Genomic DNA, 25,383 nt, shown 5'->3' with positions numbered 1-25,383 from the left:
ATGACGGGAAGGGCGAGTTCCGCTCTCTTCTCGCGAGACTTGGCGGGCGGAGGGGAAGGGCCGCGCCCGGAACATGGCGGCCAAAGGGAGGGCACAGCCCCGGGTATCTGCGGCTCTTTCGGCCACCCTCGGGCTCCTTCATCGCCCCCCAGCGCAGGGAGCCCCGGGGAGAGGCCCCGCGCAGGGTTCTGGCTGGATATGGTGGTGCCAGGCGGCCGCTTGTGCCACCCAGCGCCCTCAGGACCATCCCGGCGGTGGTGAGGGGTCGGTGCCCCCTCAGAGCCACGGGAACGGTTCAGGTGTTGTGGGCCAAGTGTAACCCACAAAGGTGGTTTGGGAAAAACTCCTGGAAAGCCACGCATAAAAAAAAAAAGGGAAATAGCCCAAAATCAGTAAAAAGGGGCTGATGACATTGCACAGGGGAAAACAATTTAATACATTCTTCTTGCATCAGGAATTACTTGGCAAAGCTGATGGTGCACAGGGGACCAGACTCCAAGATGAAAAGCAAGCCTTGCTGAAATGTGAAAGCACAGATTGCACCCTGGATGAATGTGGGCAGGAGCTGGATGAATAAAGAGGTATTAATTCTTACTGCATCTACTATTGAAATGGAATAGAAGTGGGCAACTGTTCAAAAGCAAAGTAGGAGGGAATTAATCTTGGTTTTCTCGTGACCTTTTTTTTTAGGGCTTCACTCACAGCAACAGTTCACCTAAATCCACTTAAAATACTTGCTGTAATAGGAAAAAACCCACCTTTGTCATGCAGAGAAAGGCAAGACATCTAAGAAAAAACATTTGAAAAACTCCCCACCACAAAACTCACCCTGGTATTGGACTTCTGAAACAGGTTCCAAAGAGCAACTCCAAGTGTGTAGGATAAGATCAGGACATCAATACACAATGCTTGTTCTCCATCAGAGAGATTTAATTTATCCTGTCAACATGAGCTAATTAATAATTAAAAAGGGCACTGTGATCCTTATGTGGGAGGTCCTATAAAATGAAAATTCAAGCAATTTGAGAGGCAGTAGATTCCTGTTTATTCAGAAACATGCTCAGGGATTTACTCTATGATTGTTTCAATTACAGTTTCAGCAGCAAGATTCTGATGTGCATTTATGCATTATGAAAGCTGTGACTGCCCCATCCCTGGAAGTGTCCAAGGCCAGGCTGGAGCAACCTGGGATGGTGGAAAGTGTTCCTTCCCATGGCAGGGGTGGAATGAGATGATCTTTGAGGTCCCTTCCAAACCATTCTGTGATTCCTGTTGGTGATTTCTGACTCCTCACATGGGAAGCCTCATGGGGTCCTTCTCACATTAGTTTTCTTTTTAATCCAACTGTGCTGTCTTGAACTTCATCTTTCCAGGGCTAACACGAGGTTTGCCCTATGACAGATCACTTTACAAGTCCAAGTGGACAGGCATTTGGAATTAAGAGTCCAAACAAAGTCAAACCAGGCTGAAATAAACTGCATTTTGGTCTAGCACAAGATTAGCCCTTAAATAAATAAATAGTGATGAGCTGGGGCAGTCTGTACAGCAGATGGCATTACAGGTAACATTTATCACACTCCAGTCTCAGGGCTCACATACTGGGGAGGGAGGATTGACGTCAGCTCCCACTGAATCAGTTTTAAAACAAGCTGGAAACCTGCTTGTGCCTTCAGCAGCTGATTAATTTGTGCAGCACTTCTGCTTTGCACTCCCCAGTGCATTTATTGGTCTGGACAAGCCTAGCAGGAAGAGTTCATTCTGTTTTTGCAGCTTAAGTGAGCTGATGTAAATAGATCTTGGACTTTGAGGTGGGAAGATTCCACCCAGCTGCAGTAACCAGGGGGATGCCCTTTGGTCCAGTTTTGGTGCCAAATTTGTGCATTGGGGAATTTTAAACAAATATCACTTGGCAGGGTATCGACTCTCAGGGTACAAGAATAACACTGAGGAAGGCAGCAGGGCATGGCTGGGAGGGATTTACAGGGAGAACCATCCACACTGACACTTAACAGTGCAGAAAACCAGTTCTGAAGCATTTTAGTAAAAATAGTTGGGGTTTTGTGTCACAGGAGCTCAGAGATCCTCTGAATGAAAACCAGGAGCAGTTTTTTTGTCTGGGCACAACGTCCTCGTGCAGGAGTGACAGAGTTCATCAAAGGTTACTAATTACCATGTACATTTTGAGGTTGTCTGGCTGTCTGGACAGACTTGAGTGGGTGACCTGGGGTAGGATCATGGGATCATTAGGATTGGAAAAGACTTCCAAGATCAAGCCCAACCTTTGACCAAATACCCCCACGTGTCACAAAGTGCCACATCTACTCATTTTTTGAGCTCTTCAAGGGGTTGTGCCTCCAGCACTCCCCCAGAGAGGCTGTTTGAAAGATTCTCAAGGATGGAGGAGTGTGAAGAGCTCCTGGTGTGCCCTGGCTTGGAGCATTAGGGAAGCACAGAGTGGTGCTCTGCCAAATGAGTCTGTCAGCCCTGAGCTCACGATGTTCCTCAGTGTTTGAGCCGTGGCTGCTGGGCAAAGTGGCACAGAGAGAACCCTTCAGTCCTGGAAAACTCAGCATTGAGGCAAGGAGAACTGAGCTTGAGCTGGGGGGATCCCAGGCTGAGCCAGGGAATGCAGGGCAGGTCACCTTGCACCAGCCTGAGCAGCACAGAACGAGGGTCAGGCCAGGCTGGGCTGGAACCAGACAGGACCTGGATGAGGAAGAGGAAGAAGGAGACTCAAGGAAGGGATGATTCTTGTGGGGGAAGCTCTGCAAATATGTGCTTCCCTTTGCTGATAAAGGAGGGTGTGAGAGCAGACAAACAAGGTAGCTCCTCTCAGTGCCTCACACCCTGGCAGCAGCACTCCCTTATCTCCAGCACATTGGCACATTCAGCTGTGCAGCCATTCCCTAACCCACCACTCTGGGCCTGGGATGCTCCTCCTGTTCATCCCTTTCTCTCTGTTCTAACACGAGGATTTTTAATTTTTTTTAATAAGTTTGGGCACAATTTCGGTTTTAGCTGGATAATTCTCACACTTTGCTGAAGCCTTAGCAGTGTAAGAGGGGCAATATTGTCTCTGACAAGGTGCACAGGGACACAACACCTCCCTGTGATAATGAGGGTGCTTCAGCAGCGTTCTGTGCTGGATGGTGGCACAGAGCTCTTCCTTTCACCGCAGGCAGCTCGTGGGGAGGTTTCACACCTTCCCCTGCTGTATTTACACCTCCACTGTTTGTTGTCTCGGGTTATAGAAATGGCAGCAGCCTCTCGTGCCTGTACCCAGAGAATTAAACGAATTTGCAGCGCAACCTGCTGGGAACTTCCAAGGGGACAAACCCGTTGTTTGCACACCCACGAGCAGCAGAAAATGAGGAATTGGGTCTTTTTGGGTCTCTGCAGCATTGATGCCTTGAAGTCGTTGCTATTGAAGTTGTCCAGCTGAGCACTTTGTGTCACTCTCAGCTACAATCACCGTGCTTTTATGGGGTTTGAGCCATGACTGCACAACGCACCCTTCTCGTGAGGCTTTTGTTTGGCATTTCACGTTCCTTAACCAAAATGGATTAACCGCCAGCCTTGCACGGGTTTGCAGAGCTGGCGGTGTCCGCGGCCGCTCCGAGCCGGGCAGAACCGGGCGAGTCCCGCTCGGAACGAACCAAAGCCGGCCCAGCTCCGTGACTCACATAACCGTCCTCAGCAGGCACGGGGCACCGCCGGCCAGCGACTCCCCACCAGTTATTCGGAGCACGCGAGACACGCGGGGCGTGGAGGGCAAGTATGTGGGTTATGCGCAGCCGCGCTGTGCCCGCTGTGAGAGCGTTCATTAATTGCGTTAATGGCGTTAATTGCGGCCGGGGCCCGGCGGGGGCGGGGGCGCGGACCCCGCTCGGCGCCGCGGGGGCTGCCGGGAGCCGCCCGCTGTTATTGTCCCGCAACATGCAAATGAGCCGGGGCGGGGAGCCAATGGGGGGCGGCCGCGCGCCGCTACCGCGCACGCGCGCCGGGAGGCGGGGAGGGGGCGGGGCCAGCCGCGCGCCCCGCCCAGCGCCGGGGCCCTCACTTCACCTCAGCACGCGCGGCGAAGATGGCGGCGGCGGCGGGCGGCGGGGCGCGGGGGCGGCGCGGGCGGCTCTGACCGGGCACCGCGGGCGGCGGGGAGCGAGCCCGGAGCGAGCCCCGAGAGCTCCGCGGGCAGCGGGAAGCTGGCACGGCCCCCCTCGGGGGGCGGGGAGGGTGGCGCGGAAGGCGGGGGCGCTGCCGGCGAGCCCGGCCGTGAGGGGCAGCGTGAGGGGCAGCGCGGGCCGGTGAACCGCGGCTGCGGCCGGAGGGACGAGGCTCCGCGGCGAGCAGGGCTCGGAGCGGCGGCGGCGGCGCGGGCCCGCGGGCAGGGGAAGGAAGGCTGGCGCCCTGCGGCTGGCGCTCGGCGGGCAGGAGGCGGCTGCGCCGGTGGCTCCCCGCGTTCCTGGCGCTCGGCTGCTGGGCGCCCCACGCCATGTTCTCGGTGCTCTCCTACGGCAGGCTGGTGGCGCGGGCGGTCCTGGGCGGCCTGTCGCAGACGGACTCCCGCGACTACAGCCTGGTGACGGCCAGCTGTGGCTTCGGCAAAGATTTCCGCAAGGGCATCCTCAAGAAAGGCATGTGCTACGGGGATGACGCGTGTTTCGTGGCGCGGCACCGCACCGCCGATGTGCTGGGTAAGTGGCCGGGCCGGGGGCTGAGGCGGCTGCGGCCTCGCGGTGTGACCCCCCCTCCTTCCCGGAGCTGCACATGGCGAGCGCCTCAACGCCCGGGCTCAGACAAAGGAGCCGCTGCTGCCTGTCAGTGTCACCGTGAGTTCGCTGTTTTAGCTTCCCAAGGAAGCTCTTGGGCTCTTTGTTGCAGCTCTGCCCGCCTTTGGCATGGGGGATTGTCTGTGCCGGGTGTCCGGGCCCAGTCTGGCGTCTCACCTGTGGGTGTCTGTAAGGCCTGGTGGCTCCAGAACTCAGAGAAACAGCTCCCAGTGCGTTTCGCTTTCTGTCTTTCTTTAAAACCCGAGCCTTGTGTACATGCATTGCATTTAAACAGACAAGATCGCTTGAACAGGCACTTCCTGATTTTAACGCGTGCAATGTCCTTGTCAAGTGAAAGGCAGAGTGACATTGAGACTGGAATCAAATGTCAAACTTCAGTTTCGTTGTTTGTTCTGGCCTGATTGCCCTCTCTGGTTTTGAATCACTGGCGAAATGGATCTTAAGGGTTCAAATTTTAGAAGAGTGAGTAATTATGGAGAATCAATAGAATCTTCAGACTATGAGCAACACTGCTTTTGACAGTGCTTTGACCTTTCTCCTGTGTACTCAAGGTTGAATTTGGCTCTGACACTCTGCACAAGTTAGTCGTGGTGTAACTACCAGAAGCAAATTTTTACCAAAACTTTGACACTTAAAAAAAAGCTTCCTCCTCCCTGCCCCTGTCCGTGGCTTTTTTTGTTTTGGTGTTTTGTTTTTGCATTTATGTATTTTATACCGGTGGGGTTGCCCTGTGCTGTCTCATGCTGTGGAAGTGGCTGGTGGCTCTTCAGTTTGGCGCTGTCGTTGTAACTTGGTTGCCATTTACCAGAGCCGAGAGGTTTTCCTCAGGAAGCTGCAAGTTGGTGCTAGGTAACAGTTATTGCTGCTTGTTCTTAAAGAAGCTGATACTGTAAGAGTGATGCCTCAGCTCTCAAGGTGTGGAAGGTTGGTGGGTGCATTTCAGACACTCATCATCTTCTCTGTGGTGCCTCTTCCAGATAAACTTTTGTGGATTAGAATTCGCTGTTGGACACCCTTCCTTTAGCATGTGACTAACCCTGGCTGCCTTTAAAGTTCATGCTAGACCAGCACTGATAAATAACTGAGCAATTGCTGTTTGCCCTTAAGAGAAATGCAGGATCTCCTGTACTTTGTAGTGGACTCTTTGTGTGGGCAAGAGACAGATTTAGCCCTATTTGATTGTTGTTTGGGGGTTTTGGCCATATTTGGTAATTACTGTATGTGGACCTACAGTTTGTCTTGTGTTCCTGCTGGAATCAACAGAGGGTTACATTTCTAAGTTGGTCTTTGCATTAATTTTCATGACAGCTTGGAAACAAACAGAATTGTAGCTCCACTTAAGGATCAAACAGCAGAGAGGGCAGCAGACCCAGGATGTCTTAAGTACCAAGAAGCAAATAATTTAAACAGACAGTCTGTTGGTTTTTATTTGGGGATTTCTCCCCTAGTAAAGTTTTTTTAATGTCAGTTCTTTATTGCTTTTTTAAAACCCAAAGTCTCTGTACTTTCTGCAGAATGTTCAGGTGGGTTTTGATGCTTCCAGCTTGATGCTCTTTCATGTTCATCTGTAGCTCCTAGGTTTACAGACATGGTGGTTTTCTCCAGTTTCTGCTGCTGGGATCATCTCTGCTTTCTCCTCCAGCCCTTTTGCACTGCTGCAGAGACACTTTCAGCACCACCAGAGTTTTCCTGCCCTCAGTTCCTCTTATTCCCATCACAATTCTGAGGTTCCTTCATGATCTTTCTTTAAGCCCCTCCTAAATTTTGTGCTACCTCAGTACCAAACTCTGCACCTCTGCAAAACTCCCTGAGCTGCACTGTTGGGTTCCAAACTTCATTTTTTGACATTTAAGGAAGAGGCTGACGTGGTTTGAGCCAAAGTGAACATTTGACACAGCAAATTCCAAGTGTGCCACTTGGAGTGAGGAGTGTTCAGGGACAAAGGCAGATGGTGAATGTGGCACTGCCGTGTGCCAGTGCCCTGTGCAGAGCCTGCCTGTGTGGGATGGGCTGGGTGTGGTGGAGCAGCGAGGGAACACTCCCAGCCACTTGGCATGAGTGCTTGGGGATTCATTTTCTTAGGTCAAACAAGAGTTGGCTTGGCAGTGTGTTTATAGCAGAATCAAAATGCTAAAGACTTCTTTTGTTGTCAGTGTGCTGTGCAGTTCAAAGGCTGAATGTTGAACAGTGTCTTTAGTCTGAGCTTTGTCCTTTCACAGTAAGATCAGCAGAAGGCTGATGAGGGTTCAGGTTCTTTTCAGTCCTCCCATAGTTGTTCAAGGTTTGATAAGGCCTGTTACTGGTGTGCTTGAATCCTCAGTTTTGCTTTTATCTGGAGCATAATTGTCAATTTTGCATATTTTCTTCCCATTCTGAGCACAGGCAGAAATGAGAAGCTCAGAACAGGAGTTTTTCCTTAGGGATCACCCTAAGGAAAGGAAATGGCTTTACTGCTAATGTTAATCTCCAGAGCTTTACAATCCAGGCCTGTTTCCTTTCTCTGCTGCTTGTACCACGATGTGCTTTTCTGTTCATTCACTGCCAGTGTCCTGGGTGTTCAGATGCTCAGAATATTGAAATCTCTCACAGAGATTTGGGGGATGTTCTGTACTGCTTAATGTGTGATGCCTTTGGAACTTTTGAGGACAGAAATACGGGTTTTTTTCAGAGCTGAAAACCAAAACTCTGACACCTCTGTCTTTTCTCATTAGCATGCAAGTAGGATTTTTACTACATAGGAAATGAGCCAAATTTTAAAAATTAACCCAAACAGTTTTACAGTCATTTCACTAAATTATCAAAAGTAAGAGTTAAAGCCAAGGTTTTCACCTCTAGAAATGTTGAGATGTCACATGCTGGTGATAATTTTTTTCCTTAATTTGGGGATCTGCCTTTCCTTGCTTGTTGTGGCCTTATCAGGCTCCCGATGTCTTTGCTGTTTTTATGGATTTTCCGAGCTGTTGTGTGAGTCATTATTGAAACATTGCAGCAGCCAGTGCATCCCGTGACAGCATCACTTATACAATGTCTGGGCTGGGCACAGCTCTGCCTGTGGCCACTGGGACTTGACTCTTCCAAACTATTCCTGTCCCCTGGAGTAAGGAAAAACTGACTGGCTGCAGGAAACTGTGTGTTCACTGCAGAGTTAAAATTTGACAGTCGTTCTGTTTGCTGCAAATCTTTGATTTTTAAAGTTTCTGGAGTGTCTGGGTGCTGCAGGGCAGCTACTCTAAAGTGAAAGGAGCTGCACGTGGTTTGAAAATGTTATCAGCAGCCTGCATAGGAGGTAGATAAAGCTGCAGAGTGACAAAGCCCTGGAATATTGGTAGTGTCATCAGGAAAAGTAAACTTCAGCACCTCAAAGGATTTGTGGGTGAAATGTCAAGGTTGTTCTGGCAGCTGTAGAGGAGGGAGGGATCCTTCCTTGGAAGCCTGAAGGTCACAGAGGACTGTGTTAAGTGGTTTATTTGGTATCATACCTATTAAAGAGATTGCTGCCTTATCACAACTTATCAGACTGAAGGAGCCGAGAGTCGCCCTCCTCCCTCGGAGTCACCTTTCACCCACTGCCTGTGAGGGCTCAGGGAGCCTGGGAGGCAGGAGCAGAGCTCTGCACACCAGCCTCAGCCTGGAACAGCTCCCAGGAGATTTCCTGTTTAACCTGGGAGCATCAGTGCTGCATTTGTAGGGACCCTGCAGGCTGAGAGCCACCCCATGAGCAGTCACAGGCTGACTTTGTGGATGTAACCTCTGAGAATGAAACTCATGTCTGGTTATTCTTCTTTCCCTCAGCTTCTGCAAGGACATTGCACACAAGTACTGAGGTCAGAATTTCCAGTTGAACACTGGTTTTAACTGTAAATGTAATTGATGCTTCCTGATGGCAGCCAGTTTTCCATTCCTACAGATCTTGGCCTGAAGGAAGAGCAGGTTCTGTCAGAAATCAGAGGGAAATAAGCAAAGCTGAGCTCAGTGCAGGGGTGAGGGTTCATCATCCCTGTGCATAGGAAGCATTGGAAAATCTCCTGCTCTTTGCTGTGGTTCATCCCTGCTGTGAGTGCTGAGCCTGAGTGGGTCAGGCTGGCAGGGATTGATTTCCAGCCCCTGCCCTTCCTCAGCAGCTGCACACCCTGAACACCTTGGGAAATCAGGTAGTTGGCACTAGGGGATTTTTTATAAAGCCTGCAGAAATAATTTATAGTTCAGTGTTCTCCTGGAGCTCCCCAGATGCAGTGAGTGAATTCTCAGGCTTCCATAAAATAGGGAGGAAATCTTCCTGGTAAAAATGCTTCAGTAACAAGTGTGCTGTGGTGGGAGGGGAAAACAGATAGAAGGAACTGCTGCTTTCTTCTGGGAGTAGATGCACAATTTAATGTCTCCAGTTCCCTGTTTCTCCTCCATCGTTGCTCACTTTGCCTTTGCTTTTTGCTCCTTGTTGTCACTTACCCAGTTACTCTTCCAGAACCTTTCTATTTTCATGCAAGGGTAGTTTAAGTTTTACTGTACCAGTGTGAATAAGTAACCTTCCCTTCTGTAACTTGGTAGCAGTCACACACCATCTGTCCTCAGGGATTTGTATTTAACTGGGTTATTTCTTTGTCAAACCCTTGAGGGGGGCAGAGACCCCTCAGCTCTGACAGATCCAGGGAAGCTGCTGAGGGTCACTGCTGGCTTTGGGCCTTGAACTTGGTTTGGATGTAGAACCTGTCTAGGTGTGTGATTTATCCCACCACTGATAAAACAAGAAATCTTATCATTTTATCTCACTTCTGATGTTGACAAATACTAGGTGCTATATTTCAGACTCGTGTGGTGCAACTCATTGCACATTTTTTACCGTTTTAGCCTCCATATTTGATGCAAAATTCAGTTATAAATATATCCTTTTGATGTTCTTTTAGCAGTGATTCATTGCTATTTCAGGTAAGGATCTCAAGAAATTGAAAGTTCAGTAGGATGTGCTGAGTGCCTTAGAAAGTTAATTGTGGTTGCATGCAAAGGCAGCTCCTGCTGACACACTTGTGCCTGCCTGCTGCTTTGTGTGATTTTTATTCTTGGCTGATGCAATATTTCAAAATGTCCAACTCTCAAGAGGTTTTTGGGACAGGGTGGTGGTTTTGGACTCTGCCCATGGGCAGGTTAATTTGCCAGCTAACCAGAACTGCCCCTCATAACATTATTTATATTAAACAGGGCTTGATCAGTATCAGGGCTTTGTTATGAACTTCCAGGCTGTTTAGTTTATATTTGCTGGGAGCCAGGAGAACACCTGGGTCTCACTCACACCAGTGAGTGGTGAAAAGCAGATATTGCTGCTTTCAGCACTGCCTGGTTTGCCCTGGGCCTCTGCAGGGAGCTCCTGTGCTGGCAGGCAGAACAGCTCCACATTTGCATTTCAGCTGGAATCTTATCCCAGGTGCTTTCAGCATTTTGAAATGAGCTTTAACAGGTTTCACCAGCAGCATCTTCCCTGGCTCAGTTTCAGTGCTGCAGCATCAGTCATTTGTGCTTTGTCCTGTAACTGCCTGACAGGTGTTTCTCTGAGAGAGATTTTGATATTCTGAGTCTTTGAGGAGCTGGAAAAAGCCAAGTTTTGGATTGACACATGCAGCAAGTATTTTATCTGGCAGGCATATTTCTGTGTTTTCCAGCACAAGGCAGTGTAGTGGAGTGTTAACTCAGATTCTGAAAGATCTTTGTAATACAGTTAAAGACTTGAGAAGTATTTATTCTTTTGAAGTAATTTATTGTGAAATTTTCAATTGCTTTATTTACAGTGGTGGTTCATCTGGCTGCAGGCATTGCACTGTCACGTGGATGCTTGTGTAATTTCTGCATGGGCTTGAACAAGGAATAGCCACAGAAATGTTCTTTGTATAAAATTTTCTCATTTACTGAATGGCATGAATGAAAAAACTCTACACTGGTTTGTGTACAGTTCAGTTTCAGCAATTCTCAGCCATGCATTTTGTTTTAAATGTCCTGTGATCCCTAATTTTTAACATGGTTAATACTGGAACTCAATGGTTTATGGCTCAAAGGAAAGCCTCAGTATTTGTTGGAAAGGTCATCATTTTGAATATATACCTTATTTTCTTCTTGGATGAAAGCAAAGGTATTATATATAAACAGAGCTTGGCATTATTCCTTGGGAGGGATCCTGCCAATAGCAACACCTTTGAATTTTCTTTTGATGACAGAGGGAAAACCTGGTATTAATCAAAGCTGAGCTTTAGTTTTTGCTACTTCTGGAGTTTGAAACAGTTTCACTCCTTGTTTGCTGTGTACCAAATAGCACAAAGTTTACTTAAGCTTTATTCCTATTTATATTTCATCTATTTCATTAGCAGTTTACTCAAACTATTTCAAAGTCACATATTCCTTTCCCAAGTGAGGCTGCTCAGTTTACAGAGATTGCAGAACATGAAGGTGCCTTTGGGAGGCACTGGCAGAACCTACTCAAAGCAGTTTATGGCTTGCAAAAAGCAGACAGGAAGGCAGACAGACAAAGGCAGTGCCTGGCTCAGGAGAGGGTATGAAGGTGCTGCCATGGTGGTGGATTCACATTTCCTGCCTGGAGTAAGAAATGAACAAAGAAAGGCAGATGGTGTGCTCGTTTTTCATTTATAAATGGAATGGGTTTTGATGATTGACCTTCTCAGGTGCTTGCTGTGCTGGCTTTCTGGTGCTCTGTGCTGAAGCTGCAGTGTTTGTGTGTCAGGGTTTCCCAACTCTGATCTGAAAGGATTTTCTGGATCGCTTGAGGGAACTCTGTAACTTCTGCTGAGCTTTCTCTGCAAGCCTTGGGAGCCAAGAGCTTTGGGCAGCATTTGGCCAACATCTTTTCATTGCATTAACCCTGTTGGGAGGGAAGCAGTGCAGAAATACATCTGGACTCTGTTCATTTTAAAGGGCAGGAAAACAAATGTTTATCTGGTAACTTCACCTGAAGCTCCATCATTTAACCTGAAGCTGAGTTTCTGTTTCAAGTTCCAGCTCTAGAACCATTCCTTCATGATATCTTGTTCTAGACTTGTCTGTGTGGCAGCAGAAATCAAAGAGTTAATCCAGTATTAACCTGAGGTGGTGAGACCTGTAGGGAGAGGATTAATCTGTTCTTGAGGAGTAGAAAAGTCATTTCTGGGAATGTTGGGTGCTTTTACATGAGCTTCCTCCCAGGGGCTGCTCCAAGAGGTGAATGCAGGATCTGCATTCCTGTAACATTCTTCTGAGGAGGCACAGGGACAAAGCAGGTGTCTGAAAGGTTGTGCACTATTTTAGGGAGAAATCTGATTAATGTTGATGGGCTGTTCAGAGTGTGGCCACAACCTCCTGGCAGATTACAGTTCACGCCAAGGTCGGCTCTAAACCTCCCAGCTCAGTTTCAGCCGTGTCCCGTGTGAAGGGCACTGGGAGATGAGGAAATTGGCTTTTATCTTCTCACTCACATTTTCATGCCTTTGATCATAGCAGTTTTTTTCCTGAGGAGACTGTCCTTTAGCACTGAAATTTGCTTTTTGTGCTTTTATCATGAACATATTTCAGCTTTGCTATGTTTTGGAAATTTCTGTTTTAAATGGTTTGTCCCTTGCTGAGGATCAAAAAGATTTTGGGAAAAATTTCCACATAGTAGCATTCTAATCTCAAATAATACCTTCAGCAGTGTTTTGCTTTTATCATTTAGGCAATTGGAAGAAGTTCAAAGTTCTTGAACCAAATGAGCAGCAGAAAATGTGTCTGCTGCTCACCTCCCTGTGATCACCCCTTTCCATGGCCACAGTCACTGTTTTCCCTGTTGCTTAGAAGCTTCCCAGGCTTTGGCAGAATTGGTCTAATTTTCTGATATCCAGGTTGTTTTGAATAACTGAAAATTCTCTGGATCACAGTCAGTTTTCATTCTGTTGCTTGGCTGAAGCTGTAGGCAACAAACTCTCCTTGAAAGGGGTAGGACCCAGCATTGTGTTCGTTCCATGGAGTTTGGAAAACCCTTGTAAAATGGAGATTTATTCTCTACAGAAATTGAGAACACCAAACAGAAATCATTGTCCTTCATATGAGGAGGTTGTCTGAGGAAAAACTGTGCTGCTGAATAGCAGCAAGAGTTTCTGTGCCATTCTGTACTAGCTAAAATGTTGACCTTCACTTTTGAAGTGAATAATGGACTGATGAGAGGTTAATGGGATTGAATCCCCATCTTCCTCATTCTCAGCATTAGACTTCTGCCTTCCTCTCAGCAGTTCAGATTATATTTGGAGATTTGCTGGGGAGCTGATATCAGAAGTTACCTTCAAAATACTCAGAAATTTATAATGTTTTCTAGGCAGGTGCCATGTCCTACATTTTAGTCACTAAATATCACGAGTGGTGCAAATAATTAACCCCCTTGTTTTGGAAAGCATTTCTGTGGAGGTAACTGTGGTTTTGTGCTTCCTTGCAGGGGTGGCAGATGGTGTTGGTGGCTGGAGAGACTACGGGGTGGACCCTTCTCAGTTCTCAGGGACTCTGATGCGGACGTGTGAGCGTTTGGTGAAGGAAGGACGGTTTGTTCCCAGCAATCCTGTTGGAATTCTCACTGCAGGCTATTGTGAGCTGCTGCAGAACAAAGTCCCTTTGCTTGGTAAGACACCAAAAAGATGTCACTGCAGTCTGGGTTGTTACACATGGGCTTTCTGGAGGGTGCTTGGATCTCTTGTCATTGTCTGCAGCAAATCTGCAGAGTTAACTTCTCTTCATTAACTGGAGGCATGGAAATGCAGTCGCCTTGGTGGCACCTTATTTTCTCTAAAACTGTTTTAATGAATTTAGTAATGCAGGGAGTGTTGATGTGTGTGTATTTATATATGAAATAAAAGGCTTTCTGTGGGAAGGGTGAATTCACCAGAGTTTGCAGAGCGAGTTCTGCAGTGGAACACACTGCACATGTACTCACTCTGTATTTTATATGTATAAATAACTGTTCTCTGCTGAAAACTCTTTGTGGTACTGGTTACAGCTTTCTGCTTCAGCTATGCAAGAAGAAATATTTTCTGAGCATAATTGGATGCAGTTCTGCTCATTTCTGGCCTAACTCTGCTCCTGTTGCCTTTTATGTCCAGTGGACTCAACCCCAGTTGCTTGACTTGAGTAGCTGATATCATACAATCTCTGGTAGCATTATTTTTATAAACTTTGTGGGGGGATTCATTACAGATCTTTCTGAAAGCCAGCTGAAGTGGATGCCTCACATATTGTGTGTCAGCATTGGTGGGCCACAGGGCATTCAGCAGCCTGGGGACTGGGAGCAGATAGAGGGGCCACCCTCAGCCTCAGCTCTGCCAAGGGGACACTTCCCTAAAGGACATGAGAGCTCCTCTGCTCCAAGAAAGTGTTTGCCCTGCACGAAATGTGCACAGCTCACCTGACCTTAAGCTCCTGTGCCAGAGCAGTGCTGTGTGAGCTATATTTAACTGTCTGCTGAGCTGGGAGCAGATGTTCTGGCATTATACGCCTAAAGAATAGGTTGGGACCTCAGGAGTGACCTTAGGTGTCACAGAAATAGCAGTGGTCAGTAATTACATGAGGGTTTGGGGTGTTGGATGGTGCTGGTTTGTGCAAAGCAGGTGGAGCTGTAAGTGAGCTCCAAAGTGGGGCACTGGCAGGAGCTCTCCCTGTGCCTTTGGAGGCTGGGCCTGACCTTTGCAGGGCTGGAAAGCAGCGTGTGCTGAGTCACAAGATCTGAATTCCACACATGGCCTCCTGGTTACACTCTGCTAATAGAGTTAGAATTGGAAACTAATGATCCTTAGTGTTTCTCCTTTAACTGAGAACAGTATTTTTAGAAGGAGGAATAAAACCCTGAAATTACCACAGCAATGAGCATTTAGAGTTTATTTAAAATAAAGGGACAGGAGAAGACTTCATTAAGTAGGATTCATTGGGCAATAATTTCTCCTTGCTGTTGTGTTTTAATCCTGGATGCTTGGTTCATCAGGATTGAATGCAGCAAATAATGTAAAATAAAACTGAAATGGGAGGAAACTGTGCCATTTATTTAATCACCCTTGTGTTGCAGCACACTTTTGGACACTGTCACATGGAAAATCAGATTTTTTTCCAGAGATCCTGCTTTGACTTAACATTCATTAAGGACAGGGAAGGTGCTCTGTGTTCACTGGAGAGCAGATTCAGAGCAAGTGCATTGCAGGGAACTCTGTGTATTAGCCAGGGAATTGTCTGGAACAGGCAATGCCTGGAGCCAGCTGGAATTCTGCACTAGCAGGCCTGGTCCTGAGCTCTGCTCACTGCAAGCCTGAGGTCTGTCCAGTGTGGAGCTGTGCTTGGAAAACCCTGCTGGAGGAGCACGAGGTGAGGAGTTCATGAGCTGGTGACAGAGCTACAGCACTTCTGCCCCATATTTCCCCCTCTTGGGGACTGAAAGGTCTTTTGGGGGCTGTGCTGTCCTGTCCTGCTTGCAGAATGAAGGACTTTGGGTTTCTTTGCAATACAGCATTTTTGTGGCTTGCAACCAAGCACAGCCGGTGGCTACTTCCCAGTGAATGAATGGAGAATTCCTCAGTGCCCTCAAGCATGGCTGGGATAGTTCCAAGCACAATTGACATCATTTTTCTGCTATTACTTTAATTTGGAATTTTATTTGTCTCTGAAACATTTGTTTTCTTAAACTTGTAGAGTTGGTGTGCTGAAGATGTGACAGGATTATTATTTTTAAACCTGAAGGAAGCTCTGCAGAGCCAGGCTGGGAGGAAAAGCATTTCATGTTCTGAGCAGAGAAATGCAGCAGGGCCTAATACTTAATTGCAAACAGTTCTTTACTTGGTGTGGTTTATTTACAGCTGAGTGAAACTGTGTGGAGAGCTCCTAGCATTGTATGGATGCTACTAGAATTCTATTATCTCCATGATTTTGGAATTTCAGTATTTTATGTGAGTTCTGTAAATCCGGTCCTATAGCAGAATGTGCTGACACATGTTGGGATGGAAAACTGTAAATAAAGCCAAACAAAACCAGGTATTTGTCAGCATTATGTGTTTACCAAAATCAAAGCAGGAAGAGTAACTTCTACACAAAAATCATAGTTTATATTGCAAAGATTTCTAGCATTTTGCTGGTTTTATTTTACATTAATTCTGGTATTTTTGAGTATTTCCATTTCTCTGCCTTTTAAGCTTTGATGAATGTTGTAATAATTGAAGTGTTGATCAGATCCCTGAGAGAACAAGCAGTTTCTGTGGGCTGATGCAGTGCTGTGTTTCCAGGGAGCAGCACAGCCTGTATAGTGGTGCTGGACAGATCGAGCCATCGCTTGCACACGGCCAACCTGGGAGATTCCGGGTTCCTGGTGGTCAGAGGGGGAGAGGTCGTCCATCGCTCCGACGAGCAGCAGCATTACTTCAACACTCCCTTCCAGCTCTCCATAGCTCCACCAGAGGCAGAAGGAGTTGTCTTGAGTGACAGGTAAGGGGGAAGAGGAATTTTAATTTTTAATCTGTGCAAAAAGCTGCAGTTTTGTGTCCGATTTTCGGCTGTTTGAAGGGCCTGGAAAGGCCCGGGGTGGCCTTGGGGCAGCCCACGTTTCAAAGGAACAGAAGAGGCTTCAGTTCTTTTCTCGGTCTCGGTGTTTATTAATTGTTTATCTAAAAGATTTTCTTTCGGCCCGACAGAGCTCTGCTCAGCAGCCAGCCATGAGCACACTGTCCTGCCCTCCGGGCAGTCACCTATCTTTATACCCATGGTTACGTGTACAATATTTATCATTTTTCCCCAATACCTTTCACCCTTATTGCCCGGTGCACTTTTAGTAATGACCAATCCAAAAGTGCCACCATCACCACAGAAGATGGAGGAGAAGAAGAAGAAGAAGGACAGGACACGCCCCAATTCCTCCATCTTACTTCTCTAAACCCCCCTGTACAGAAATCCTAAACCCTGTGTTTCACTCTCTAATTAACTCATCCCTTCACCATTCACCCCGGTGAAACCCTCCTATCCTCATACAGGTGTCGTCTCCTGTGTAGGATCAAAGTCCAGCCACCAGACACTTCTGGAACATTCCAGGACTCCCAAGCCCCCCAAGGGTGCTCTCGGTGGCACCTCAGTGCTGAGGTGCTGAGATCCCACAGTTTTGCTGCTGTGGGGCTCCTCTGTCCCTCATAGGACATAAACACCCACCCAGTCAGGTCCTGCAGCTGCCCCCCTCCCTCTCTGGTACCATGAACATTTCTCACCTTGTCCTTAACTTTGTACCTGTTGCACACTCTGGATTTATTGGTTTATTCATGGTGGGTTATTCCCACAGCCATGGGCTTGTTCTGATCCATGGGGAGATGTCACCCACTAGAGCTGGAGTGTGGGCAAGGCTGGGTTCCCCAGCTGAGCTTTGTTCCAGTCCCTGCCTGTGCTCCCTGGGGACTGTTTGGAGTAGCTAATTTAGATATCTTGGCACTGAGGTTGTGAGTACTTGAAGAATAGAGCAGAGGGACATGTGACTGTAACTTGTGTTTCCAACTTGCTGTTTCCAGCAGCATATTGTATTTGACCAAAACCAGCAAAAAAACTGTTTGGCAGAACACCAAGCTGGGAATGAGAGTATGAGGAAAGGACAATCTGTTCACAGAAATGAGTTGTTTCAAAGGCAGGCTTGTTCCTGTGTCTTCCCTTAGGAATGTCAGGCTGATCCATCCTGACTTTGTGAATGCAATATGAAAGAAACTCAAAAATAAACAGCTTTCAAATATGTGTTAAAATTCAACTTTCAAAATGTCTCAGTAATTAAAGTGATATCCTCATCTGAGCATGGGGAGGTGGTAACAGGATCCTCAAAGAATGGCCATGCAATAAAGGGAATGCAGCAGGCAGCTGAAGTGTTGGACTCAACCTGCTTGAGTCTTTTCCATCCTAAATGATTCTATGCAGTATCAGAGCTGATGCAGTAAAAATTGAGACTTTAATCCAAAGTAGCTCTTTCTGAAAGTGTTGGTTAAGCTGTTGAAACTCCTGACTGACCATTCTTGTGTGTGGTTTAATTTCTTCATCCTGCAACTGCTGAGAGGAAGCCAGGGTAGGACTCTGAAATTAGAACCCTTCAGTAATCCAAGCTCTTTGTTAGACTAAAATTAAATGATCCCTTGAAATTTCAGAGCTGTAAAAAAATCTTTCATTTTTCTGAGATTCTCAGTCATCCGTAGGAAGGCGATAAAAACAAAAAGCAGAAGGATAATTGATAATGTCCAGTGGAAGTCAGGGAAGCCAAGTAATCTGAGTCATGCAGTAATAAGGAAAGCACAAGATAAATGTGCTCCCACACTGGAGCTCTGAATCATGATTACAGCTTTCTGCTGGTTCCTGCACTGTTCCTGACGTTAATTAGTACTCATGCTCCTTGGTGAAACGCTGCTCCTGTCCTTTTCTGTTTGTTGGCCCAGCTCAGTGATGAATTTGGCTATATATGGGCACAGGCAGGCAATCTGAACTCCATCAGCCTCCCTGAAGCTGCACATCAGTTGAGCAAAGCAGCTCCTCTGTGTTTTGGCAGAGCCCAGTGGCCTGGGATGCAGCAATTTCTCCTTTTTACAGAGCCCTGAAGAGTCTTTAAAAATGAAAGGTTTGTTGTTAGGTTGCTTCTGAGAATCAGATTTTGCAGCAGTATCCATGCCCAAACTGGGTGTTTTCTGCTCTTGGTGTTGTGTAATGTGTTAGACACAAGCATTCCAAAAGCCTCTGGTCTCCTGGTAGTGATTTCCAGCCATGTTTCATATTCCATTGAATTAGCAAGTGATTCAGAATCCTGGAGTGTTTGGGCCAGGCCTGTTATGAATTGTTCTTTCAAGTATCACTCTCTGACATCTTCTGGATGAGCAGAAGGGACCCTGAGCTGCAATTCTGCTTACTGGTTTCCTTGGAGACACACTCCTGAAGCAGATTAGTTTGCAGGATTGTTCATGTGGGAATTTAAAGTGCAAATCCTGGGTGTGGGAGCTGGAGCAGGAGCTGTTTCTGTGGTGGGGCTTTGCTGACAGCCCTTGCTGCTGCTAAAGCCCCACAGTGGGTGACTGTCCCTTCCCCAGAGAGCAGTGCAGGGCTGTGCATGTGCTGTTGGAGGCTGTGGGGTGTCTGTGAGGGCTGCAGTGCTTTAACCTCTGTCCATCCCCAGCCCCGAGGCTGCTGACAGCACCTCCTTCGATGTCCAGCTTGGGGACATCATCCTGACTGCCACAGATGGGCTGTTTGACAACATGCCTGACTACATGATCCTGCAGGAGTTGAAAAAGCTGAAGGTGAGTGTGTGTGTGTGTGTTCTCAGACTCTCTTACATCTTGTGCTGGCTGAACCTTTACAGTTCCTTCCTTTACTTCTGAGAGCTGAAACCTTTGTGTTTTATAAAAACCCCTCCACAAAGCTCAGTATCCTGAAAAAGCTTTTCAGGTAATATCCATGTGAGCAGTGCAAGGGACACTGGGCCCAGAGGGATTTCTCTTGGATCTGCATCCAGGCTGAATCCAGAAGCAGCAGCTTGGGCATAAATTCTAAATAACAGCTGGATCCATGTCAGTGACTGCTGAGGGAGGGAGAGGAGGGGAAGGGAAGCAGGGGAGAGCAGGGGCTGCCTCTGGCACACACTGCACCTGCAGGTTGGAGAGGGTACACAGGAAAACACAGAAGCCTCTCCTGGGTTACTTGAGGGTGAGCTGACACCTAAAATAACTTTCAGCTTCTCTAAGCAGTAATTCTGACATAGCATGGGCTGTGTGAATTGTGGGTTGCACGTGCAGTGAAAATCTTCAGTGTAATCTTCTGTAAAAAAAATATCCTGTCAACTTTTCCACATTAGTGACCACAAATGTTCTTTTTGAATAGTAAGAATACATTAAAATATTTTGGCTGAGAACATTTGGCTTCAGGCTATTTACTTAGAGAAAGGAAAGTACACTTAAGGAGATATCAATATGTATAAACCCCTTGAGGAAAGTATTTGCTGTGAAATGCAAATAAGAGCATTACAGGGTGGTGTCAGGAGAACTTGGCCTCCTCTGATCCTGCAGCTCACAGGTCCCTGATGTGTCACTGGGGCTGCAGCCACCCCACAGCCTTGGCTGTGCACACTTGGGCTGTCCTGGCTGGCCTCTGCAGTGGGAATTCCCTTGTGGAAGAAAGCTGAGCTCCACCTTTTGGTGTGTTTGGGAAAGGCACTGGAGTTCCCCAAGAGGTTCAGCCAAAAGTTAATCACATAAATGCCTGCTAATTCCCAAACCTGCGGGGAAGGCTCTTGAAATGACAAGGCATTTAAAAATGGTTACAGACAAAAAGAGCAGTGCTTGTCTGTCATGTTGGCTGCAGTGAGAAAAGCCTGGGAGGAAGGCAGCAGAATTACTGAAACAGGAAATAAAAAGGCCTTAAAATGCAGCCTGGAGAAAGTGTGTGTGCTCTCAGTGCATTTTTCTCATCTGAATTTCAAGTGCCCCTTCTCCCCAAGGGTGCTCCTGTCAGGTGGGGTGAGAGAGCCAGAGGTGCAGGGCTTGCACTCAGGATAAAACAAATTCTTCACCAGAGCCTGCCTGGGAGGGAGGGAAGGAGGGAAGGTCCTTGCAGGCTGCCTGCAGGGACAGCTGCCAAATGCCCTGCTCCCCTCAGGTGACACAGTTTAGTCTGTTTTGAGTATTATTCTTCTAAGCTTCTAAATTCTGGAAATCCTCCAAACCCAAGTCTTGAGCTGCTGCTGGGGATTTGGGGTCTGGCTGTCCCTTGTGAAGATCCACAGCTGTAACCCAATTTACAAAGGCTAAAGAACGGGCAAGGCTCTGTTTGCAAGGGAAGGTCAGATCAGCACAAAAACCTCTGTAGGCTTCTGTACAAGCATAAACTCTTTTTTTTTCCCCATGAATTCAGAACTCCAACTACGAGAGCATCCAGCAGACTGCACGGAGCATTGCTGAGCAAGCCCACGAGCTGGCCTACGACCCCACGTACATGTCACCCTTTGCACAGTTTGCCTGTGACAATGGATTGAATGTCAGAGGTAAGAGCTTCTCCTCCTCCTCCCACTGCTGTCCTGGGGAGATCTTTAGCAAAGTGCAGTTCTGCTGCTCCAGAATCCTGTAGGAAAACAGAACAGTAGGAATGAGGTTGGCAGAGGAGCACCAAGCTGGTGTGGGATTTGCAAAGCCCCCAGGGCTGCACAGGCCATCCTGGGCCTGGCAGAGCAGGAGCCTCCTGTGGGGAAGCAGCTGGGGCACAGAGAACACAGCACCCTGATGGTTTGTTTTTACTGTGATTGTGCATTCCTGCCCCAGCAATCCTGCCTGAGATGAGCTCTCCAGTTCTCCTGTTCATGACTTGGTGTGTGGGTGGTGTTGTGTGAGGGCAGTTTTTTGTTTTGGGGTTTTTTAAGGTCTCTTCTTACTGCTGTGTTTCAGCTGTTTTCTGCCCACTCTTTGGTACATTTGGGATTGGTTTTTTGGTTGAAATTTCGAACCCTTGTATAATTGGCATCCCCATAGTGATCTCTCTGGTTCTACTTCTGTGTTTTAGAAAGGTACTGGCAAAACAGCTGGCAGAGCTCAGAGCCCAAGCAAACATGTTTCTTCTAACAATTTTTTACTTTTATATAAATAAATTCTGCCAATAAAATTGTTCTCATCTCTGTCTCAGAAGAGCAGGATTTCCTACAAGAACCTTAAGCCCCTTTCCTCAGGTAGCAGCTGTCACACCTGGGCTCTGTGTTGCTCCAAGCTCAGGCACTCAGTAGTGAGGCTGCAGATCTCCAGAGTCCAAGGGATTGGTTTGACTTCCCACAAGGCAAAACCTCTCTTCTGGGCCATTTCTCCAGGATTTGAGTGTGATGCTCTGGCTGTTAGAGGATTGAAAAATAGGTATTGAAAATGTTAAGTAGCTTTTAGGAAGAGCTGAGGTAATGCAGTGCTGGAGAAGATGCTAAAGAGGTGTTTGATTTACAATGGAAATTCCTGAGGAGATCTGATTTCATGGCAGTTTACATGTAACAAAGCAGTGTCAGGTGTTTTGTGCATTTATTAAAGAGTCTGCTGGAAACAGGCTTTGAGCTCTGCCAGCTACCAGCAGTGTTCAAGGTTCTGACCTCCTTTTCATAGTTTGATCTCACTGGAGCTTAAAAGGAGAGTGGTTTTGTTAAATGTCACTGCGCCCCTCGGTTTGGAAAGGAGGTGGGGGAGGCAGAGCTTGTGTCTACTCAAACCAGGGTTTGGACACTTAAACCAGTTTTTAAAGAGCTTTCCTTGGGGAATGTCCCAGACCATCAGCAGACACCCCCCTGTGGTTTGATGCAACAAGAGGCTTTTGCTTCCATTGCAGGGGGGAAACCAGACGACATCACCGTCCTGCTGTCCATCGTGGCCGAGTACACAGACTGAGGTGCTGCTGCTGCCCGAGCTCCCCGAGCTCCCCGGGCCGCTTTCCTGCGGGCAGGATTGTTCCTTCCTTCCTCCCCAGCTGCTCCTGAGCCCGGAGCCTGGCCCCACATGCAGCTGAGGCCCTTGCTAAGAACCACTCGTAGTCCACTGGTCTTGGTCTGCCAGCAAGAGATAAAGAAGCTCAAGGCTTGGAGCTTGTCTTGGAGAGCTTAGTCCTTGTGTGGAACAGGGGAGGATCCATCCCACAGCGTTGCTGCGTTGGAGATGTGACTTTGCAAGGAGTGGGATTGGTTGGGCACCTTTCACTCTAGCTCAGTAGGTAACGCCTCTGCACGAGGGCACATTACTCTCTTTCCTAGGAACGTTCTCTGTTGTTGAGGGTGTGTTACAGACCCAGTTCCATAAAGCATTGTCTTGTTCCAGTGATAGCTGAGGTTTCGTGTTTCTGAGCTCCGGTTTTCAGGAGATTTATAACTGCTGTAAACATTCTGCTCTTGCCATCCATGGTGTCAGCCTTAGGAGCCTTTTCTAGTACGAGATTTCAAACAAACCTAGTTCAAGTTATATGGATGCAAATGTGTTTTGTGATTTCAGGTGCTTAACTGTGATCTTAAAAGTTCTGCAGATCATTCGTCCATAATGGGCCTGGTTCTGGATGTTTTGGCTGTGGATAATTATTATTTTTTTTAAACAAAACTTCTAGCTCAGTCTCAAGCAGCCGAGCTGGCCACAGTTGAGGTCTTTCAGCATTTGAACCCATCTCAGCGTGGGATGATGGTAAATGCTACGGTGGGAGGTTGCACAAAACAGCTCAGCCTCAACTCCGAGCGTCTTCACTTTGGGTAGATGATTCTGTTGTTGATATCAAACATAATTTGTGTTAATAATTGCCACTCTCGCTTGTAGAACAGAATATGCTGCACCAGTTTAAGTCCAGTTGATCCTTTCTGACTCCAGCAGGCACCTCCTTGCTTCTGCTGCGGCAGCGGCAGCGAGTACAAAAATGGAAACTTAATGAATAATCAGCAAAGCCTACATTTCATTTGAACTAAAGTTTAGGGGTTTCAATGATCCTTAATGATGTTTACAGTTATCTAACAGCCACTTTGCAATATGACATTTCCTTTGCAATGACAGTAGCTCACGTTTGTCCCCCCTTTTCCAGCCAGCTTTCCTTTTCCTTTCCTGAGGCTCATACGAAAGCTGAGAGCTGTAAAGATATATATATTTTTGGTCAGTTTTTCATTAACTTTTTTGCTGGTAGAGAAGTATGTAGAAATAAATTAAAGCCATGTTTTTATATATAAAAAGTCGGGTAATGTTGCTGTTTAGGTGAGTGCAGTTAAACTTGGTCAGTAAGGAATCTTGCCTGCTCTCAAGAGGAGATTTTTACTACCTGGTTTATTGTATTAAAACTGTTTAAGTTTGAGGTTACCTCAACTTGTTTAAAGAATTTTTGTGGACTTGTACTGTATATTTGCGTAACTATGTCAAGCTTTTATTTAAGGTCATTTAACATGTACCATGTACATGTCATTTTACTATATTTCAGTGCATCATGCTTGTAACAGGCATTTCATTTATAATAAGTGATTAATTTGGGAGCTCTTCAGTAATTTATCTGCTATTCCTCAATTGGCATAATGTTAGATATCTACTTTAAATCACCTTGTAATTACTCGTCAAAATGCCTTAACTACCCTAACTTGACCAAAATAGGATTTTGGTGAGGGTATGGGGAGGATTATATTAATGAAGAAAAATTAATTAGTTTTGCGACACACGAACAGTGAGTGGTGGAGAACTTTGCACAACCTGTCAGTCCTTGTTGTTTTTAACCTGAACAAGCTGTCTCTGGCTGTCTTGGAGGAATGAATGTATTCACATGCAGAACAGGGCTTTGTTTCTCGTTTGGGAGGGGCCTTCCCCTCCCACTCCGGCTGTCTTTACATTTATCCAGTATTTACTGCACGCTTCTGGATTAGAGCAGATTTGATCAATTCTTCTTTTCCTTTGCCCCCTGGCCCCGGGCTGTTCTCTGCTCTCAGCACAGTCCCCAGCCCTCCCTTTCCCCTTCCCGGCTTTCCAGAGCTTTCCCTGGGGACGTGTGCGGGGCAGAGGGTCTGGAATCCCCCAGTTCCTCCCTGTCTGTGTCCGTTTGCCTCATATCACACCATGACCTGTTGGGTTTTTTTAAATAAAGAACAAATTTGGGTTTTGATTTACAAATCATGAGTTTTTCCCTCACCGGGCACACCAAAGACCAGTAAAGCTTTTAGCTTTTCCATCTGTTTATAAAGCAATACTGTATTATAAAGAATTGATATTTTTATCACATGCTTGATTGTTTTGGGTTTTTTTTAAGACGTGCACTCTGAACATATCAAACCTGATTTTTTCCTATGAACTTAACGCTGTCTGCGCACAACTGATCTTTGGAGAAGGAAAGGACAGGGCCCATCCTATCAAAAATAATTCCCAGCGATGCATGAAGCAGGAACACGTGCTAGGGTTAGGTCAGTGGGAATGTTCACGAGAGGAATGTACAGGAGAGGTGTTTGCTGAGCCTTGGAGCTGCTGCAGAGGTTGTGGTTTGTGTTGGGAGCAGGGGCCTGGAGGAACGGGAGGAACCCAGGATCAATGGGGATTTAACCCCCAGGAACCCGGGATCGCTGCAGCAGCGGCCGCAGGGTTGGGTGGGACGGGTGGAATGTGGTGAATTGGAGAAGCTCTGTGGTTTTTGCTGTTTTCCTGGCTATCTTTGGGAGAGCTGCCACATACAGTCCTAAATGTCCTTGTCAGGCTGAAAACAAAACCAAACCAAAAACCAGATTTGGGACCAGGCAGTTAAAAGTGAGTCAAGAAGGGAGGGGTGATGATCTGGCAGGGATGGGAGGATTTGGTGATGGAATTTCCATCCTTTCTCCAGAGGAGGAGCAGCTGCTGTGTGGAGAACCCGACTGTATGCAGTAGTTTCTGACAAAGATAGCTGAAACAATGAAGCAAATCTGAGTCTGTATCTGAGGATGCTTTTTTGTTGCTGTTAAAATGAGACTATCACCTATGCTTACCCAAGAGGCAATTATGTGAATTTCATGTCTGAGGTATAACTTATGCAGGAATAGTTCTGTAAATACATTTAAATAAATTGTAAAGATATTTAATAAATATAGTATTTATACTAAAATGTGCTTTTTAAAGTCAAGTTGCCT

At 46.9% G+C, this 25,383-nt stretch overlaps 1 protein-coding gene and 1 long non-coding RNA gene across 2 annotated transcripts; both read left to right on the top strand.

Moving 5' to 3' along the window:
- The first annotated feature begins 87 nt into the window (after positions 1-87).
- Positions 88-875, top strand: LOC135454577 (uncharacterized). Its single transcript, XR_010442143.1, has 3 exons — positions 88-264; positions 455-581; positions 691-875. It is a non-coding gene; the product is annotated as an uncharacterized LOC135454577 (long non-coding RNA).
- Positions 876-4,136: 3,261 nt separating this feature from the next.
- PPTC7 (protein phosphatase targeting COQ7) lies at positions 4,137-25,376 on the top strand. Its single transcript, XM_064726652.1, has 6 exons — positions 4,137-4,694; positions 13,228-13,407; positions 16,046-16,244; positions 18,940-19,063; positions 20,673-20,802; positions 22,113-25,376. Exons 1-6 carry the CDS (start codon positions 4,493-4,495, stop codon positions 22,169-22,171), a joined length of 894 nt encoding a protein of 297 aa, XP_064582722.1. The 5' UTR covers positions 4,137-4,492; the 3' UTR covers positions 22,172-25,376.
- The last annotated feature ends 7 nt before the right edge of the window (positions 25,377-25,383 follow it).

Source organism: Zonotrichia leucophrys, chromosome 15 (genome assembly GCF_028769735.1).
Source record: "Zonotrichia leucophrys gambelii isolate GWCS_2022_RI chromosome 15, RI_Zleu_2.0, whole genome shotgun sequence".
Lineage (NCBI taxonomy): Eukaryota > Metazoa > Chordata > Aves > Passeriformes > Passerellidae > Zonotrichia > Zonotrichia leucophrys.
The sequence above is the reverse complement of the archived record's forward strand: the minus strand, read 5'-3'. Positions and strand labels throughout refer to the sequence as shown.

Bases quoted from the DNA above. Each gene is read 5' to 3' on its own strand.
- PPTC7 (XM_064726652.1), top strand. From the start codon at position 4,493: ATGTTCTCGGTGCTCTCCTACGGCAGGCTGGTGGCGCGGGCGGTCCTG. The intron at 4,695-13,227 runs GTAAGTGGCCGG...GCTTCCTTGCAG, and splicing joins CCGCACCGCCGATGTGCTGG to GGGTGGCAGATGGTGTTGGT. The intron at 20,803-22,112 runs GTAAGAGCTTCT...CTTCCATTGCAG, and splicing joins CAATGGATTGAATGTCAGAG to GGGGGAAACCAGACGACATC.